Here is a 20076-nt window from a genome sequence, read left to right as displayed (position 1 = left end):
AATCGCAGAGGAGCTGCTCTGTGACTCCATATGTACCTCTAGATGTTAGGCTTTCACCTCAATGGGGTTGTCAGTACATCTATACTTCAGTATAGATTTTAAAGTGCCCCATTTTGCTTTTATCCCACTATCTGGCTGATAACACGTCCACTATCTTTAGCGAATATGGCAAAATCCACAAGCAGATTTGCTGTAGGTTTTTCTTGTATTCATTAAATAAGTTGACAATAGGTTTTCTGCTGTTAGGGGGGGGATGTGATTTGTTAAATGTCATCTGCTTGGACACTACTGTAACAAGCTGCAGATTTCCTGCTTGCAAATCCAGACGTGAAATCTGCTGCATACAGTATTCACCAAGCTTGGACATACCCTCCAAAATTTACATGTATGATTCTTACAAAATATATAAAAAAATCATTATGGGTTTATTTGGGTTCACAAGGGTAGGTACCCCTTCTGCTAATGCAGGTTACCAATATATATGAGGAACATATGTATGTGTGGGAGATTTCCCCTGATTTTGGCATCAACATAACAGTAAGTAATCTAGTGAACTTACCCGTCGCCCTTTAGGACCACGTATACCCAGAGCCCCGCGAGATCCCGGCAAACCCTGTTATAACAAACAGAGGAAACCATTGATATATTTAATTTCTCTGAGAGTCTTAAACAAACATGATCATAGAGGGTAATGTAGGCCACTGATATTAAACATGGTGGACCTAATAGGGCTGGGGATGGTGGACAATGTTAATAAACCCGCATGTAATCTAACTTGGCCAGACAAAGCGCCACATAAACCAAATGCATCCAGAATCAATCATTCCAACGCATTCCAATGCATGAAACTACAATGGGTAATTCCAGACAAAGAAAAAAAAATACCACTTACCGGTGGTCCTGGAGGACCCGGAGGACCTGGTGGTCCAGGATTACCAGTGTGACCCTGAAATTATATCGGAGAACTTGATAAGTTTACACACGTTTTGTAAATTTTACATGTTTCTTATAATATTCAGAATAATGCAGGAGATAAGGAGTGAAATTGTAAGGGTCTATTTTGTGTCCCTAATGGTGGGGATCTGGCAACCTACTAATTACAGAGGTGCTGCATCACCCATCTTACTGGGGTCATGAATGTGAGCTGCTGAGAACTTAATTTCTAGGGAAGCAACAATGCTTGCCAATGAAAGGCAGTGGATGGAGTGGCCATGCACCTGCACAACCACAGCTCTATCCAAGAGACCACTGACTGGTAAGTGTCCCAATGTTCGGCTCACCATTGTGCATAGCTGCATACAGTGTATTGTTGTAAGCTCGATTGTACCTTCAGGGCAGCAAGAGTGGACGTTTCGGTCGAGAGATCGACCTTCATCAGACTTAGTTTGCAGATATAGATGCCGCACGAGGGTTGCTTTTATCAATAAGTAGCGCTGTTAAAATGGAATTGCAGAGAGGTCCGCATATGTCCTTGGCCCCATTGTAAAATCTGCAACAGGTTCCCCCTTACCTTGTATCATTTATAATACTAAATACCTTTCATATGTGACAGTAAGTCCTTTGGCTGGATCAGGCACCAGAGCTGGGGTGTGACTGCTACCTTTACCCACACTGGTGCATAGATTCTACTGTGATATCAACTTTTCAATAACTTTGGTGTAGTGTTATAGTCCGAGACGTCAATGTCTCTGATTTTACAAGGAGTATGTGGCCACACTTTCCATTCCTCTCAGAGTGCAGGGACTGCCAAAGGGCTTTCTCAGACAAGAGTAAGGCTATTCTGTAAAATGGGAACATTCACGGCATCTATTTGGTGGAGGGAATCTTTTAAAATACACCCTGTGGCTCATCCAAGCGGGGCTTTAAATAGTGCATTTCAGTGGAAGCCTTGTGAACGCAGGAAATACCTGGTTGAAATACACATAAACAGACAGGGCGGGGGTAAAAAGCCAGGGTAATTATGCTAAACAGAAGCTCCTGTAATACTCTGCGCTGCAGACGTCAGGGCACACAGGTATCCAACCGCACTACAAAAATACACTCCCCTAAAGAAAATACAGAAAACCAAACATACGCGGCAAAAGCTATCCAAACACACAGACAGACGCTCTCTGAGAGGGGACCTAGTCAAGCACATGGCTACTAGAAGCCCCCACATGTGTCAATTTACCAGCATGCGCTTGTGGTTACTATATGTAAACCTAAAAGCAATTAAGCCCATGTACATTGAGCAAAGACATTTCCAACTTTCTTCCTACATATTTTTGGAATTATGGTGTGATCCCTCCTCGAATGGTTTGAATGGAAGTTTACGTAACACACAAGTCCAGCACCGCAAAACCTGCTCTATGTCTTATAGGAAGCGTAACCCCTATATTGTAGGAGTACAAGTGCACATATAGGTTATTCCTGCACTATATAATCTGATAAAGATTCTTACTGTTGTTCCTTTGTCTCCTGGAGGTCCTGGAGCCCCAATACTGCCACGGTCTCCCTAAAAACACAATACAAGTCATCGGACTGTTACATAGCACTCTCAAGTTATTTAGTAGTATGGTAGATGACATTGATGGTCATGTGCCCCATCTGTATATAAGGATCCTTACCTTTTCACCCGGAATTCCTGTCTCCCCCACTGGACCAATAAATCCAGGAAGGCCCTGCATTGTATATATGATAAAATTAGCATAGTTTGGACTACACATCTCTGAAACAAGTGTATGTTTGATCATGTTCCACATTTAGGCACAATGTACATGTAAGTTCCATATCTCAGTCCATATACAGGCGGTCCCCTACTTAAGAACACTAGACTTACATATGACCCCTACTTACAAACGGACCTCTGGATATTGGTAATTTATTGTACTTTAGTCCCAGGCTACAATAAACAGCTGTAACAGTTATCACTGGCGTCTGTAGTGAAGCTTTATTGTTAATCCAGATTATTATGACAACCCAACATTTTTAAAATCCAATTGTCACAGAGACCAAAAAAGTTCTGGCTGGGATTACAATGATAAAATATACAGTTCCGACTTACATACAAATTCAACTTAAGAACAAACCTACAGACCCTATCTTGTATGTAACCAGGGGACTGCCTGTACATGGACACGAATTTCATCTGTTGGGATGTGGACACTGATCCACGGATAGATGGAAAAGCATCTTAAAACATTACCAATGGTACGGCTGCCCTCAAATATAATAACGGGATGATGATACTGGTGATATCACAAGAGGGATTGTTCAGAAAAATAATTTCACTAGTAATGAGAATAAATTAACTCCCTGAAGCTGACAATTGAAGCAAGTGACTGGTCACATAGGCCAAAAATTGTCATTGACGGTCATTATACATTATTTTGTTTAATCTTTCACGATGATCTATATGTCATTCGTATGGGAAGAATACAGAAGAGTGGAAAAAAACAAAAGAAAAACAAAACTTTCACGGGGTGAGTATATCTATAAAGAGGGGAGCTCTTGGTACAATTATTTGATAAACAGATCTATTTTTACTAATCTAATATACCGGGGGAGAATTACTTACCGGGTCCAGTCGTGATCCCTCGTCGCGTTGTCCGACGAGGATTCGGGTCTGCCGGGATTCACTAAGGTCGTGCGCCCGATATCCAGCAGGTGTCGCTGCTGCGCTGAAGTCTGCCGGAGTTCACCTTCTTCGGCCTGGTGCATGTAAGTGTTTGATTTTGCAACACAAATTCTTTTTTAAATTCCGTGGCTTTTCCGAATCCGTCGGGTTGTCTGACGGCCACGACCCCGATTTCTGTTGTGTGAAAGCCGGCGCCGACGCGACACAATCCGATCACGTGCGCCAAAATCCCGGGGCAATTCAGCGCAAGTCGGAAATATTCGGGAAACCCGACGAAAGTGCGGCGTTCGGACCCTTCGGAAATAAGCCCCACTCTCTTTCTAACAACCCCAAAACGCTCTTTGATGCTCTTCATTCCTTACTAACACTAAAGGTGCAGCAACCGTGGGGATCTGGCCACCTAATTTAAAGCTAAAAACGGACTGTATTTGCCAAGAAATAATCCACTCACTCCACTTATCCTCTTACCCTGTTCGCTCTCTTCCTTTGAGCCAGTAACAGAGGAAAAAGTGTCCAGGCTCTGATTCCCTCTCTTCTAGACTACTGTAACTTATTGGTCTTCCACTCACTAAACTCTCTCCTCTACAATCTATTCTTAATGCAGCAGACTCGTCTTTCAGACCAAACATTACGTGGATGCCTCCAGTTTGTGCCAATCACTGCACTGGTTGCGGTCTCCAGTTTAAAATAATAACGCTCATCACCCAACCTGTGTTCTTGGATCTGCCAGTGATATTAGATTAATCTCTACCTTATTTTGAACCTCACATGCCCGTCTCCAAGACTTTTCCCGAGCTGCACCAATTCTCTGGAATGACCTTCCCTGGTCTATCAGACTAATAACCAACCTCCAAAGATTCAAACATGCATTTACAACAGATCTCTTAAGGCAGCCTATCACACTCACTGCATGAAATGTCAACTCTCTCTTTACTAACCCACTCCCTTATAACTCTTGTGCCACCCCCCTCATCCCCATCCTCACAGACTGTAAGCTCTTGTGTCACCCCCTCATCCTCACAGACTGTAAGCTCCTGTGTCACCCCCTTATGCTTGTAGACTGTAATCTCTTGTGTCACCCCCTCATCCTTATAAACTGTAATCTCTTGTGTCACCCCCTCATCCTCATAGACTGTAAGCTTTTGTGTCACTCCCTCATCCTCATAGACTGTAAGCTCTTGTGTCACCCCCTCATCCTCATAGACTGTAAGCTCTTGTGTCATCCCCTCATCCGCATAGACTGTAAGCTCTTGTGTCACCCCCTCATCCTCATAGACTGTAAGCTCTTGTGTCATCCCCTCATCCTCATAGACTGTAAGCTCTTGTGCCACCCCCCTCATTCTCATAGACTACAAGCTCTTGTGCCACCCTCCTCATCACCATCCGCACAGACTGTAAGCTCGTGTCACCCCCTCATCGTCATAGACTGTAAGCTCTTGTGTCACCCCCCTCATTCTCATAGAATACAAGCTCTTGTGTCACCCCCCTCATTCTCATAGAATACAAGCTCTTGTGCCACCCCCCTCATCCCCATCCTCACAGACTGTAAGCTCGTGTCACCCCCTCATCCTCATAGACTGTAAGCTCTTGTGTCACCCCCTCATCCTCATAGACCAGTGATGGCTAACCTATGGCACTGGTGCCAGAGGTGGCACTCGGAGCCCTTTCTGTGGGCACCCTGGCCATCACCAGAGATGACTCCAGGTATCTTCCTGCAGTCCCAGCAGCCCAGGACTTGCTGTGCACAGAGCTATTTTAAAGTGACAGCTCTACCTGGGACTATTTTCTGCTTTATTGGTGCCTCAGGGTGCTGGTATCAATGAAAACTGTGACAGAGAAGGGAGCATAAATAACAAATTAAATTTCTGTGTTGGCACTTTGCGATAAATAAGCGGGTCTTGGTTGTAGTTTGGGCACTCAGTCTCTAAAAGGTTTGCCATCACTGTCATAGACTGTAAGCTCATGTCACCCCCCTCATCCTCATAGACTGTAAGCTCTTGTGTCACCCCTCATCCTCATAGACTGTAAGCTCTTGTGTCACCCCCTCATCCTCATAGACTGTAAGCTCTTGTGTCATCCCCTCATCCGCATAGACTGTAAGCTCTTGTGTCACCCCCTCATCCTCATAGACTGTAAGCTCTTGTGTCATCCCCTCATCCTCATAGACTGTAAGCTCGTGTCATCCCCTCATCCTCATAGACTGTAAGCTCTTGTGTCACCCCCTCATCCTCATAGACTGTAAGTTCTTGTGTTACCTCTCATCCTCATAGACTGTAAGCTCTTGTGTCACCCCCTCATCCTCATAGACTGTAAGCTCTTGTGTCACCCCTCATCCTCATAGACTGTAAGCTCTTGTGTCACCCCCTCATCCTCATAGACTGTAAGCTCGTGTCACCCCCTCATCCTCATAGACTGTAAGCTCTTGTGTCATCCCCTCATCCTCATAGACTGTAAGCTCTTGTGTCACCCCCTCATCCTCATAGACTGTAAGCTCTTGTGTCACCCCCTCATTCTCATAGAATACAAGCTCTTGTGCCACCCTCCTCATCCCCATAGACTGTAAGCTCGTGTCACCCCCTCATCCTCATAGACTGTAAGCTCTTGTGTCCCCCCCTCATCCTCATAGACTGTAAGCTCATGTCACCCCCCTCATCCTCATAGACTGTAAGCTCTTGTGTCACCCCCTCATCCTCATAGACTGTAAGCTCTTGTGTCACCCCCTCATCCTCATAGACTGTAAGCTCTTGTGTCATCCCCTCATCCGCATAGACTGTAAGCTCTTGTGTCACCCCCTCATCCTCATAGACTGTAAGCTCTTGTGTCACCCCCTCATCCTCATAGACTGTAAGCTCTTGTGTCATCCCCTCATCCTCATAGACTGTAAGTTCTTGTGTTACCTCTCATCCTCATAGACTGTAAGCTCTTGTGTCACCCCCTCATCCTCATAGACCGTAAGCTCTTGTGTCACCCCCTCATCCTCATAGACTGTAAGCTCTTGTGTCACCCCCTCATCCTCATAGACTGTAAGCTCTTGTGTCATCCCCTCATCCGCATAGACTGTAAGCTCTTGTGTCACCCCCTCATCCTCATAGACTGTAAGCTCTTGTGTCATCCCCTCATCCTCATAGACTGTAAGCTCTTGTGTCACCCCTCATCCTCATAGACTGTAAGCTCTTGTGTCACCCCCCTCATTCTCATAGAATACAAGCTCTTGTGCCACCCTCCTCATCACCATCCGCACAGACTGTAAGCTCGTGTCACCCCCTCATCCTCATAGACTGTAAGCTCTTGTGTCACCCCCTCATCCTCATAGACTGTAAGCTCTTGTGCCACCCCCCTCATTCTCATAGACTACAAGCTCTTGTGCCACCCTCCTCATCACCATCCGCACAGACTGTAAGCTCGTGTCACCCCCTCATCGTCATAGACTGTAAGCTCTTGTGTCACCCCCTCATCCTCATAGACTGTAAGCTCTTGTGTCATCCCCTCATCCGCATAGACTGTAAGCTCTTGTGTCACCCCCTCATCCTCATAGACTGTAAGCTCTTGTGTCATCCCCTCATCCTCATAGACTGTAAGCTCGTGTCATCCCCTCATCCTCATAGACTGTAAGCTCTTGTGTCACCCCCTCATCCTCATAGACTGTAAGTTCTTGTGTTACCTCTCATCCTCATAGACTGTAAGCTCTTGTGTCACCCCCCTCATTCTCATAGAATACAAGCTCTTGTGTCACCCCCCTCATTCTCATAGAATACAAGCTCTTGTGCCACCCCCCTCATCCCCATCCTCACAGACTGTAAGCTCGTGTCACCCCCTCATCCTCATAGACTGTAAGCTCTTGTGCCACCCCCCTCATTCTCATAGACTACAAGCTCTTGTGCCACCCTCCTCATCACCATCCGCACAGACTGTAAGCTCGTGTCACCCCCTCATCCTCATAGACTGTAAGCTCTTGTGTCATCCCCTCATCCGCATAGACTGTAAGCTCTTGTGTCACCCCCTCATCCTCATAGACTGTAAGCTCTTGTGTCACCCCCTCATCCTCATAGACTGTAAGCTCTTGTGTCATCCCCTCATCCGCATAGACTGTAAGCTCTTGTGTCACCCCCTCATCCTCATAGACTGTAAGCTCTTGTGTCACCCCCTCATCCTCATAGACTGTAAGCTCTTGTGTCATCCCCTCATCCTCATAGACTGTAAGTTCTTGTGTTACCTCTCATCCTCATAGACTGTAAGCTCTTGTGTCACCCCCTCATCCTCATAGACCGTAAGCTCTTGTGTCACCCCCTCATCCTCATAGACTGTAAGCTCTTGTGTCACCCCCTCATCCTCATAGACTGTAAGCTCTTGTGTCATCCCCTCATCCGCATAGACTGTAAGCTCTTGTGTCACCCCCTCATCCTCATAGACTGTAAGCTCTTGTGTCATCCCCTCATCCTCATAGACTGTAAGCTCTTGTGTCACCCCTCATCCTCATAGACTGTAAGCTCTTGTGTCACCCCCCTCATTCTCATAGAATACAAGCTCTTGTGTCACCCCCCTCATTCTCATAGAATACAAGCTCTTGTGCCACCCCCCTCATCCCCATCCTCACAGACTGTAAGCTCGTGTCACCCCCTCATCCTCATAGACTGTAAGCTCTTGTGTCACCCCCTCATCCTCATAGACCGTAAGCTCTTGTGTCACCCCCTCATCCTCATAGACTGTAAGCTCTTGTGTCACCCCCCTCATCCTCATAGACTGTAAGCTCTTGTGTCATCCCCTCATCCGCATAGACTGTAAGCTCTTGTGTCACCCCCTCATCCTCATAGACTGTAAGCTCTTGTGTCATCCCCTCATCCTCATAGACTGTAAGCTCGTGTCATCCCCTCATCCTCATAGACTGTAAGTTCTTGTGTTACCTCTCATCCTCATAGACTGTAAGCTCTTGTGTCACCCCCTCATCCTCACATCCTCATAGACCGTAAGCTCTTGTGTCACCCTCTCATCCTCATAGACTGTAAACTCTTGTGTCACCCCCTCATCCTCATAGACTGTAAGCTCTTGTGTCACCCCCTCATCCTCACAGACTGTAAGCTCTTGTGTCACCCCCTCATCCTCACAGACTGTAAGCTCTTGTGTCACCCCCTCATCCTCACATCCTCATAGACCGTAAGCTCTTGTGTCACCCTCTCATCCTCATAGACTGTAAGCTCGTGTCACCCCCTCATCCTCATAGACTGTAAGTTCTTGTGTTACCTCTCATCCTCATAGACTGTAAGCTCTTGTGTCACCCCCTCATCCTCACATCCTCATAGACCGTAAGCTCTTGTGTCACCCTCTCATCCTCATAGACTGTAAGCTCTAGTGTCACCCCCTCCTCCTCACAGACTGTAAGCTCTAGTGTCACCCACTCATCCTCATAGACTGTAAGCTCTTGTGTCATCCCCTCATCCTCATAGACTGTAAGCTCGTGTCATCCCCTCATCCTCATAGACTGTAAGCTCTTGTGTCACCCCCTCATCCTCATAGACTGTAAGTTCTTGTGTTACCTCTCATCCTCATAGACTGTAAGCTCTTGTGTCACCCCCTCATCCTCATAGACCGTAAGCTCTTGTGTCACCCTCTCATCCTCATAGACTGTAAGCTCTTGTGTCACCCCCTCATCCTCATAGACTGTAAGCTCTTGTGATCAGGGCCCTCACTCCAATTGTTCCATATGAATGTTTGTACTATGCAATGTAATATTATATTTGTATATATCCCTTATGATATGTAAAGCGCTGAGGAATATGATGGCGCTGTATAAATAACGATTATTATTATTATTAGTATGGTAACAGATATCCGCAATCACAATTCTGCAGGCAGCTGTTGGAAGAAGTTAATAAATAGGAAGAGCTTTTATCCTGCATCAGATTACTGTACAGTGCCTGTTGTATGGATAGCACCTGCCAAAATAAAAATGTATGTACGCAAGCTCTGATCTAACAAGAAATAATCTGAGATTTCAGCTCTGAAGCCGATGGCAGCACATGAGCAAGTTCTGAGCGTGCAAGAAATGCTGGAGGAGCCCACGCTTCAAAGCTACAGTATCAGACGTGTAAATGCCGATTCGGACTATAACGGTAGGACCTTATGTCGCCGATTCAAGTCAATACTAACATTGTCTCTTAAATAAATCTTACATTTATGATAATCCCTTATAGATCTGAAGCTAAATCTCATTAAAAATGAGAATAACTGGGTTTTGTTGTCTATTTTGACCTCCGCATACAACTTAATGAAAATTGTCAAAATCTGAACTACATTGCTGGTATCTGACAAACGTTTCCATATACAAAATCCCCAATACAAATCCGATGCATATGGACATATGGTACATGGCAAGTAACAACTTATTTTCAAGGTTCATTGTGATGTTCATGTAGATCCACTAGACCACAATACGGATCCACATGGAAACAGAGCAATTTCCTTACAGACTAATTTTGCATATAAATTTCTAGCTCCAACCACAAAGCTTTATATACACACACACAGATAAAAAAAAATCCACCTTCCTGACTGTCCAATTAGAGGTAATGGAGGATACCAATTATCCCAGTAATGTATGGGATGCCTGAAACAAGGAGGGAGGGAGACATTTTACTGGGAAAAATACATCCCTATAAAGTATTTTTCCAGAAAGTTGACTTAGCATTAAGATATTTTGAAAGTAAAGAATGTAATATTGTTACTGGCGGTGCGGTTTATGGTTTCTGTCTCTCTGAGTTCTTACAGAGACGTGTAAATATTGGATGGGATTTGGAAGTGTAGATTGTTGGTTCCAGGTTATATAACGGCATGAGAAAGGCCTTGTGTTTTAGAGATACACTGGCTGGGGAGGGAGGTAATCTGTCCCATCTCCATCAGGATAACTCAGTTGGTGGCCTCCTGTCAGTAATGGAGATGGTGACAATGCTGCAGCTTCAGGGAGGTTTATTTTTATATAATATAATAATTGGCAGGAAGAAATACAATGTACAACACCTGTTCACCGATCTTCCCAGCTCTTCCTGTGTCTCCTGGCTCACCCTGAAGGAGTAAGAAAAGAAAAAGGAAGACATTGTCATAAAACTAAGCTCTCACATTGTAAGTCACATCTATTTTCACATCAGGTTATACAACATTCTAATTTCTCCCATATTTCAATTCCTCCCTATTTTCAAGATCTCCACTTGCTGTCAATTCTGTCAATTAATGAAAAGCTGTACTAGTGGATGTGACCTAGGTGGCCAATTGCTATAGGAGGCTATTGGACTTTTAAAAGGCATCTATTACAGGCTGTGTTCACATGTTGTGCTTGTATTTTGAAACCTAATTCAAGCGCATCAGGGAGGAATCACTCCTGAACGCAGGTCATGTTTTCCCTTGTTAACCTAGTTAGGTCTAAATGCATCTGCGTTCAGGAGTCACTTCATCCCGATGTGCTTGAATCGCATTTCAAAACACAATTCAAGCGCAAAGTGTGAACCTGGCCTGGGGTGTTTGTTGTGGTTTAAGTTGGGAGGAGTTTCCTGAAAAGGACCACACACACCTGTCACACATCACAATGGATCTGTTGTCTGATACCTGGGAAATACACACATTTATGAGCCGGAAGCGGTGAGGAAACATCTGGCTGCAGTAATAATTCCCATTAAAAATACCAATCTAAGAGATTATAAATCTCCTCATCACCAGAAACGTATCTATATCTCAAGTATTAGCTCAGCCCCATTGAAATGTGTATTCTGCAATTATTTATTGATAATCTCCTTTTACAATAGGTGATCAATATCAACTTTGTTGGGGTCTGACATGCGACACACATGCCCGCTGTGCTCCAGTTTGCACTGCTTCCAAGTACAGATATTGTTCGGTGGAAAAAACAGCAGCCTTTATCAAAATACAGGCAGTCCCCTACTTAAGGACACCAGACTTACAGACGACCCCTAGTTAAAGACGGACACCTCTGCCCACTGTGACCTCTGGTGAAGCTCTCTGGATGTTACTGTAGTCCCAGGCTGCAATGATCATCTGTAAGGTGTTCGCAATGAAACTTTATTGATAATCCTTGGTCCCATTACAGCAAAAAATTTTGAAACTACGATTGTCACTGGGCAAAAATTTTTTTGTCTGGATCTCCAATTATAAAATATACAGTTTGGACTTACATACAAATTCAACTTAAGAACAAACCAATGGACCCTATCTTGTATGTAACCCGGGGGCTGCCTGTACTTCAATTAGGTTAGCTTGCCAAATATCAGACCACCATTAATATGAAATCATCAATATTATGAATATATATTTATCAATAGAACAGTACATAAATCTCAAAATACCCCTTGAAGTATTTACTAAAAAAAAAAAAAAACAGCTGTAATACCAAATATGACCTATGATCAAGAGGGCGCTCTTTCTAAACAAAATGGAAAGAAAATTAAATAAGAACATGAATGAGAAGCGACTTTTATGGATAGGAATACATTTTGGCAATAATGTCTTGGGTTATTTTATAAATAGCATTCCATTTTAAAATGGAATAAAACTTCCACAGAATTCCATGTAAAGAAAAGCAAAGGGAAAAAAGAAAAATCAGCATAATATTAAGAAAAAAAAAAAAATCAACAAATGGGCACAAGGCTGTGATTCATGGACAGACATTGATGGGCCTATGTGATGCAGCAGCCTGAAGTGGAGCTTTAATCCGCCCTTGGCTGTTGCTGTGTTGTATCAGACCCGTACAATTTGTTGGTGTGAGCTGGAAGTGATCGGTAGGATTTACTTGTCGCGCATATGGAAATAGGATGTGTAAAAATCTGAGTCAGTTTGTGGCATTGCTCTTTACCCTTGAGTAACGCCAGGAATGTGCGCCAGGTCTGAAGAGTTGCAAACCTCCCAGACTAACAATGAGCGCCAAGGAAAAGAAAGTCTTTGTTACACGCAGTACAAGAGCCAGCAAAAAAATCCTAAAACACACTGGCTTATTTTTTCTCCCGCTTCCTCTCTATGACGCATATGCACTTCTCTTGCAAGGATTCCTGTTGCCTATTCATTCAGTGTCCAGAGGTGTAAAGCGAGAATTTAGGAGATGTAAAATCAAGTAAATGGGGCTCATTTACTTACCCGGTCCTGTCGCGATCCCGCGGCGTGTTGTCCGACGTGGATTCGGATTCTGCTGGGATTCACTAAGGTCGTACGCCCGATATCCAGAAGGTGTCGCTGCTGCGCTGAGGTCCGCCGGAGTTCACCTGCTTCTTCCCGGTGCATGTAAGTGCTTGATCTTGCAACACATTTTGTTTTTTAAATTCCGCGGTTTTTCCGAATCCGTCGGGTTGGTCGACAGCCACTCCCCCGATTTCTGTCACGTGAAAGCCAGCGCGATTGCGCCAAAATCCCGGAAGAATTTGGTGGAAAACTGAAACATTTGGGAAACCCGATGAAAGTGCAGCCGCGGAGCCCTTAGTAAATGAGCCCCAATGTCTCCAGATCTGATCTCGCTGTAAACATTACAGAGATGCAGGGATCATCCCAATATATGTGTCGTCCACTCTTACCTTCAGTCCTTCAGCTCCTGGTATTCCTGGATATCCCTTTCTACCAGGATACCCCTGCAAAAAAAAAAAATTGATAAAACCATTAGTAGATAGGCATTGTAATCAATCCTCCAGTTTCTTTAAACAATTGTTTCATATTCAATATGGAGCAACAACCTCTGTCAGACCAATGGTTAAACAGGTGGTTCTATAAGAGGCTGCAGTGCTCCATCTTCCATCAGAATATAAACTTTATACAGGCATTCACAATTCTTCATTAAAATCTTCAAGCTTTATTTAGATGTACTCACATTCAAATCGAAAACTTAAGGGAGACATAGGCCGGATGAAGCGAGAGTGAGACGAAAAACAGTAGTTGTTTCAATAGGTTCCCAGCGAGTTTTACTCCCTATGTTTTCAATTTGTTTGCGAGTATATCCCAAAATAAATAAAGCTTGAAGATTTTAATGAAGAAAACTGAGTGCCATCAAGTCCTTCCCTTTCTCTTCCTGCAGTCTTCTCTTTGACGCTATTACATGGCACCATTTGTCAGGCAGAAACCTTACATTAATATAGTATTCTTTCCAATAGGCAGGGGCTACTCCTGTATTTTCTCTGTTGGGACCTATCAGCTCTGAAATCCCTATTTTATGGAGCATTTCTTATACTGCTGTTCTTTATTGCATCCTTTATGAATACTGTGACATTCAGGCATTAGATGTTGGTGAATAAGGTGTGGTTATTCATTCGGAGAATGAGTGTGTTCCGGAGCACACTACAAATTATCAGTACGTTCATTCATTTCAAGGATGAACCAATAGGGTAAACCAATAGGGTAACCTCTATAGTTCTTGACCGTGTCAGTGGAGCAGTATTACCACATATACAGTAATATTTTGTAGAAAACGTCAGTAGCAATCCAGAACTATGGGAGGTTCCTGACATTTTCGTTCTGGTCAATGGTCTCTGCAGATTATATCGAAAGCGATTGATTACATGGTCATTGGTTCGGCTGAGGTAAATGGGTATGGTTTTCTTATATTTCATTAGACCAGACGCAATAGAGGCCTCCATGATGAGCCGCTTCACTGCAATACACAGTGAATGCTCACACTTAAAATAGAAGACAAAGATTACAGGCACAGACTATTGCCTTTAAGAGATGTATACGGAGTTGTCCTGCTGATGAATGGGTTGAAAGGGCCCAGTATTACCTTGTATCAGTAGTAAATTAGTAAATGCAATAAAAATCTCTTAAAATGTTCCCAAATGAATTTGAGTCTATATTACATGGAATTAGAAATCAAAGATGGATTGTGAAGAAGCCAAGATATGAGGGTGACAGAGAAGCAGTGGACTCCTGGTGACAGCAGGTGGGGCAGGCTGTGTGGACAGGTTTGCAGCTGGACACAAGGGACAGCCATGTTTGTAGCACCCTCCAGAGAGAGATGACAGCTATCATACATAAAGGGGCTTCTATTTCTGCCCTATAAATAAGGACCCCTGTGATTTCATCCTGGCCACTGTCATCTCTAGTAGGTGGCGTGGTTGTTTTATATTAGGCTGGAAAAACATTCAGCAGGAAAATGCTTCATTTCCTGCTGATGTCTACAAATACTAAACAAGTTTAATTGAGCGAAAATATAATGAAATGTCTTAAATTTGTACCTCCAAACCGGGAGCTCCTGGTGGTCCAATTGGTCCTTCCTCTCCCTAAAAAGGAAACAAAATGACAGGTTAGAAGTTATGATGACACCTCGCTGCGACAATTTAAAATGACAGCATGTTATTATAACACGTGTGCCAAGGAAGGAACTGGATTTATTCTCATCACAAGTAAGAAGGCAGATTCGGGAATGTCCCTGATTTACTGCAAGTAAAATTATACCTAATTTTATATAAGAAGCCAGCAGCATCTGAATACACTGTGTATTTATGTCATAAAGCAATATGAGGATTCTCAGTTAGACGATACCGTAAACAATGTGCATATCCTGGACAATCTAAGGCTCTGTGTATCTTACTTATATGGATCTGCATCAATTCTGACAATGAGGTGACTGCAGTTTTGATTTAGCTCAGCAGTACCCTAAGGTTGGGTCCACAAAAGACCTGTATGGGCGTCAAATGTTGCTGAAAAGGGAAATTTGCAGGACAACCCATATAAATGATATGAATGGAGCAATGGTCCCACATATGTATCCCTTCACTTGTGGCACTTGTAGACAGTTTCTAGAGATCCCTGCTGGTCTGACAGCTCAGACATAGATAGAAAAACCTATTTATATTATGGTATATTCCAGCTAAGTTGTCCCCTTAAAGGGGTTTTCCCACAAAGTCAAGTTAGGCCCTATCCACAGGATAGGGCCCAACTTGCTGATCAGTGGGGGTCTCAGTGTTGAGACACCTGCAGTTCGCAAAAACGAGGGGTCCGTTGGAGCAGACGGCCGCACATGACCGTTCTGCTCCATTAATCTCTATGGAGCTGACAGAAATTGCCAAGCGCCGCACTCACCGATCTCCGTCAGCTCCATAGAGATTAATGGGCCTAACTTGTCTTCAAGGGAAAAACCCCTTTAAGGTTTGAAACAAGACTTACAGCGTGAAGGAATATTCAATCCATGAAAAATAACTCGACACTACAAGTGCAAGGGCATTTGCCCAAAACACACAGACTATAACTATAATTTTATTCCTTTTTCTGATAAACCCAGAAAACTGTCCACCATCGAAGTTTAACGGAAGCAGATGTCTGAATTATTCCCAAAAACTGAAATCTGACAAAGATTATTTTTGCAATGGTATCTTGAGAATTGTGGCCAGGAGCCATGCTCCGTATCCAAACCCACTTTACACCAGAAACTTGTGAGCAATAGTTTAATAGCTACATGTCGTCATTTACTTTATGCGCGTGTCTTGCTGTGAGACTGGGATTACGATAAAAGAAGAGTGCAAAAACATAGGTTTTGTATAATAACAAAAACTCCCAGCTTCTTGTCTTAAAGGTAGTCAACCCTATTTTTCTACATAACAAATATATGCTATATCTAATGGCAGCTGCTTTAGTATATGATCAATAAATGTATTGCGCTCACAGGTCATGACCCGAAATCTGATATCTTGGCATAAATATGTGACCTGACTAAATCTAAGGCTACATTCACACGACTGTCGGGGCGCTCGACGGCAACGGGTGCATGGAGCGATATGTCCTATCTTTCCCCGTGTTACGGCGCCGCGTGCCAAGCATTGCTATGGACAGGGGAGGGGTCATCCCTCCTCCTCTCCAACGCGGCGAACTTATGCCCGCCTTCGGTGCGGCGGGCGTACGTTCGTGTGAATGCAGCCCAAGTTTGTAAAATTTGCTTTCCACTGTTGGCCCTATCCTTTTGTCAGTGATGTCCTCATCTTTGAGCTTGCTGGTTTATTTGCTTCTTAGACAATTTGTGGCTCATCATAGGCATACAAAATCAGAAGTTGTTGCTAAATAAAAGTTGTTACAATACAACCAATGTAGGAAACCAAGTGGTTTGGACTTTTGACTTATAACAGTGATGGCTAACCTATGGCACTGGTGCCAGAGGTGGCACTCGGAGCCCTTTCTATGGGCACTCAGGCCATCACCAGAGAGGACTCCAGGTATCTTCCTGCAGTCCCACACAGCCCAGGACTTGCTGTGCACACAGGTATATTAAAGTGACAGCTCTACCTGGGACTATTTTCTGCTTTATTGATGTCCTCAGGTGCCGGTATCAATGAAAGCTGTGACAGAGAAGGGAGTATAAATCCCAAATAAAATTTCTGTGTTGGCACTTTGCGATAAATAAGCGGGTCTTTGTTGTAGTTTGGGCACTCGGTCTCTAAAACGTTCGCCATCACTGACTTATAACAATAATGGAGCATCTTTTCTTATGTAGATTTATGGCCATATGCATATAGCATTATGGTTACCATTTTCCTTGTTATTTACTGTGCCGATTGGTCCCAAGATGCAAATTTATTTATTTCTAGGTTGAACGACCCAACAGAAAGTCATATGAAAAAGTTCAGGAACTGTTAAAGAAAGTAGAGGATTAAAATCAAGGATAATATTTCACCTGTTCACCCTAAACAAATAACCCAACTACAAAACAAAACTTTCCATGAAGGAGTTGGAACCAAGACATCATACACATGGAGAACCATTAGCATTCTCTACAGGTAAACATCTCTATTAGGAATCACTTACATCTAGGCCAGGCTGTCCTCTGGGCCCCGGGAAACCTCTGGCTCCTGGCTTTCCCTGTAAATCAACAAAAAAAAATTAGGGTCTCATAAAAGTAAGGACAAATCCCTAAGGATCCCATCAGACGAAGAAGAGAGTGAAGTGATGGAGCGCCAGTGCAATTCTGCCACGGGATGACATCCAACATCAATTTCATGGAAGAGAGAGTTTTGGAGGAGCCTCAATACAAACATTGGAGAAGTGGGCTCTGCCAATACAATCTCCAAGAATCTTACTTTCCGTGTTTTTTCTCTTAGCAGGTCGATAGCAGCTAGGGACATGGGTACATGCCATGATGAGGACATCTCACCTTTAATCCTTCCGGTCCATTTTGTCCTGGAGGTCCAATGTCTCCTGGAAAGCCCTGCAAGAGAAAGAAGAACAAAATAAACCATCTGTATGATGGGGGCACATGAAGGAGTAATCCTAGGTTATTTAATGGTGCTCTACAAATAAAACATATGTGAGTAGAAGAGATTGTGTAGGCATCAAAATAAATAATCTGAAATAATTAATATACAAATACCCCAATCTACGTAACAAAAGAAACCTGCTTTTACATGCTTGGCTGGTGCTAAAAATATGGGTAAGGTTGTAGCAATCTTTCTCAACTACAAAACTTATACTGGAAGTTTCAAAGCTTCTCATCAGTTTCAGGTGACTTTCCAAAGAAGCTGTTGTGTGTTTACATGAGGAGTTACTCTACTTCTGTTCCACAGAGGAAGGAGACTTGGTGCTATGTTATCTCCCATACAGATGCTGCTCCCCATCTTTTTGTAGTCACCTATATAAGTCATGAGCAGTGTAGCACAATCATTGTGAGCAGTGTCCAGCACTGCGCCAAGATACAAAATCAACTGGATGCTACAGCTTTTTTTTTTGGCATGGCCAGCAGGTAACATCCATTATAGTCCATCTAGTCTCTTGTGCACAAAGCCATAAATGTCTCATAGATGGAGGTTGCACCTCTGAAACCCACAACATCCCCAAATGAGGGTCCTGCCACCCACTTCTATGAAGTCATGGACATAGCTCAGCACACTTGTGCAGCTAACCACAGGAGTGAATGGAGAGAGCTCCAGGTATAGGAGAAGGATATGAGGGTAGAAGGATAAAATAACTAGAATGGGAATAAGTGATTTTATCTTAATGTGCAATGAAAAGGTCTTGGATGTGGGCCTCTGATAGAAATGGCGGCACCAGCAAATGGCGTGTCTGATATAAATTAATTGTATGTGTGCGCGCTTTAAAGATAACCTCATTTCCACTAAAGACGGGTTACAGAAGCTTTCTGTAAGCATTTGCATTACAATATAATTGTGTACTTACCAGAATCTTGTGTGTAGTCCGAGGGGTTGGGCTTTGGTTTGGATGCATTTAAAAAACATTCAACATTTAAAAAAAAAAAAAAAAAAAAACTGCTCAGCTCTTGGCCCCAACCTTTGTGCTCCTGTATGGCTCCTCCCTCCTGCCCCTTCACAGAGGTCAAAGCCTGGTGAGCTGACAAGAGTGGGAGAGGGAGGAGCACAAAGGTGGGGGCCAAGAGCTGAGTAGTCTGCACAGACAAGTCAGGTGTTTTTTTTAAATGCATCCATACCAAAGCCCAACCTTTGGGACTACACAGAGGATTCTGTCAGGGTGCAAGGTAAGTTATAACACACAATTATATGGTAATGCAGATGCTTAGAGAAGGCAGAAAGGCAGACTTGCAATCCAGCTATATTGGGCTTCTGTAACATGTCTTTTGTGAAAATTAGGTCCCTGGTGACAGGTTCCTTTTAAGAGGCACATACAACTGATTGTAAGAGAAGTGTTAGCATTGACAGCTCTTCCTGAGCCCTCTCTATGATGTCATTATGCCATCTACATCCTCCACTACAAGCTGGGGAGGAAACCACAGGATTGTTGGTACCTGGGACTGAAGTCATTGTTACTTGTGACTATTCCACCAAGACAGCACAAAGAGAAGAGGCAGAATGATTTAAGCACTGATAGGAGCCCTGGGGTGAAATACATAAATATGTAGCAGCAATAAATGTGTGTGCAATATATGTGTGTAGATGTCATTTCCTTATTTACATCTAGAGGCTGAAAACCTTACATATATAATCCTGTTCACTTGTAGTCTAGACATTCATGTATGTGTTGGCAATCAATTAATAAATGGATCTGTTCTTCCACCTATACTATAAGAATACATGAAAGATAACACTGCAAACTAATAAAATGTGAAAATACTAATGTGATATTTACAATATTACCATGAAGGCATAGAAGTATCGTCCAGAAAGAATTCCCTTTTTCATACAATTCAAAAATGTACAAAACGGGCCAAAAGATTTTCCTATAGAACTAATGTGTATATGCATGTTTGGTTACTGCTTAATTTACATTCACAATAGTGAAGGAAATGTACCATAAAAAACCAAGCATGATAAACCATACCTATGATACGTACTCATAGGTCGAGGACAGTGATTGTGGTTATCTTCTTATATTTGTCAACATTTAAAATTATAATAATGAGCCTGAAGGGCTCTGGGAGCTTTTACAGCCTTGCCGTGCTGTAGCTTCACAGGATGTTACACTGTGCAGCAGCACTTTCTCCCTCCCACTGCTGCAGAAGGATTACATTGGGCAGAGGAAGGTGGAAG

General features: G+C 43.3%; 1 protein-coding gene across 2 annotated transcripts in view; it reads right to left on the bottom strand.

Moving 5' to 3' along the window:
- COL27A1 (collagen type XXVII alpha 1 chain) overlaps nucleotides 1-20076 on the bottom strand; it is a 192088-nt gene that overhangs the window by 70840 nt on the left and 101172 nt on the right. For both annotated transcript variants that reach the window (XM_072124196.1, XM_072124195.1), the window contains exons 20-28: nucleotides 17733-17786; nucleotides 17387-17440; nucleotides 14827-14871; nucleotides 13180-13233; nucleotides 10628-10672; nucleotides 2607-2660; nucleotides 2441-2494; nucleotides 893-946; nucleotides 560-613 (exon numbers count right to left, since the gene is read on the bottom strand). In XM_072124196.1, the coding sequence (XP_071980297.1) occupies nucleotides 560-613; nucleotides 893-946; nucleotides 2441-2494; nucleotides 2607-2660; nucleotides 10628-10672; nucleotides 13180-13233; nucleotides 14827-14871; nucleotides 17387-17440; nucleotides 17733-17786 (468 nt within the window). The remainder of the gene's footprint in view (nucleotides 1-559; nucleotides 614-892; nucleotides 947-2440; nucleotides 2495-2606; nucleotides 2661-10627; nucleotides 10673-13179; nucleotides 13234-14826; nucleotides 14872-17386; nucleotides 17441-17732; nucleotides 17787-20076) is intronic.

The sequence above is a fragment of the Engystomops pustulosus genome, chromosome 9, assembly GCF_040894005.1.
Source record: "Engystomops pustulosus chromosome 9, aEngPut4.maternal, whole genome shotgun sequence".
Lineage (NCBI taxonomy): Eukaryota > Metazoa > Chordata > Amphibia > Anura > Leptodactylidae > Engystomops > Engystomops pustulosus.
This window is presented reverse-complemented; position numbering and strand designations above follow the sequence as displayed.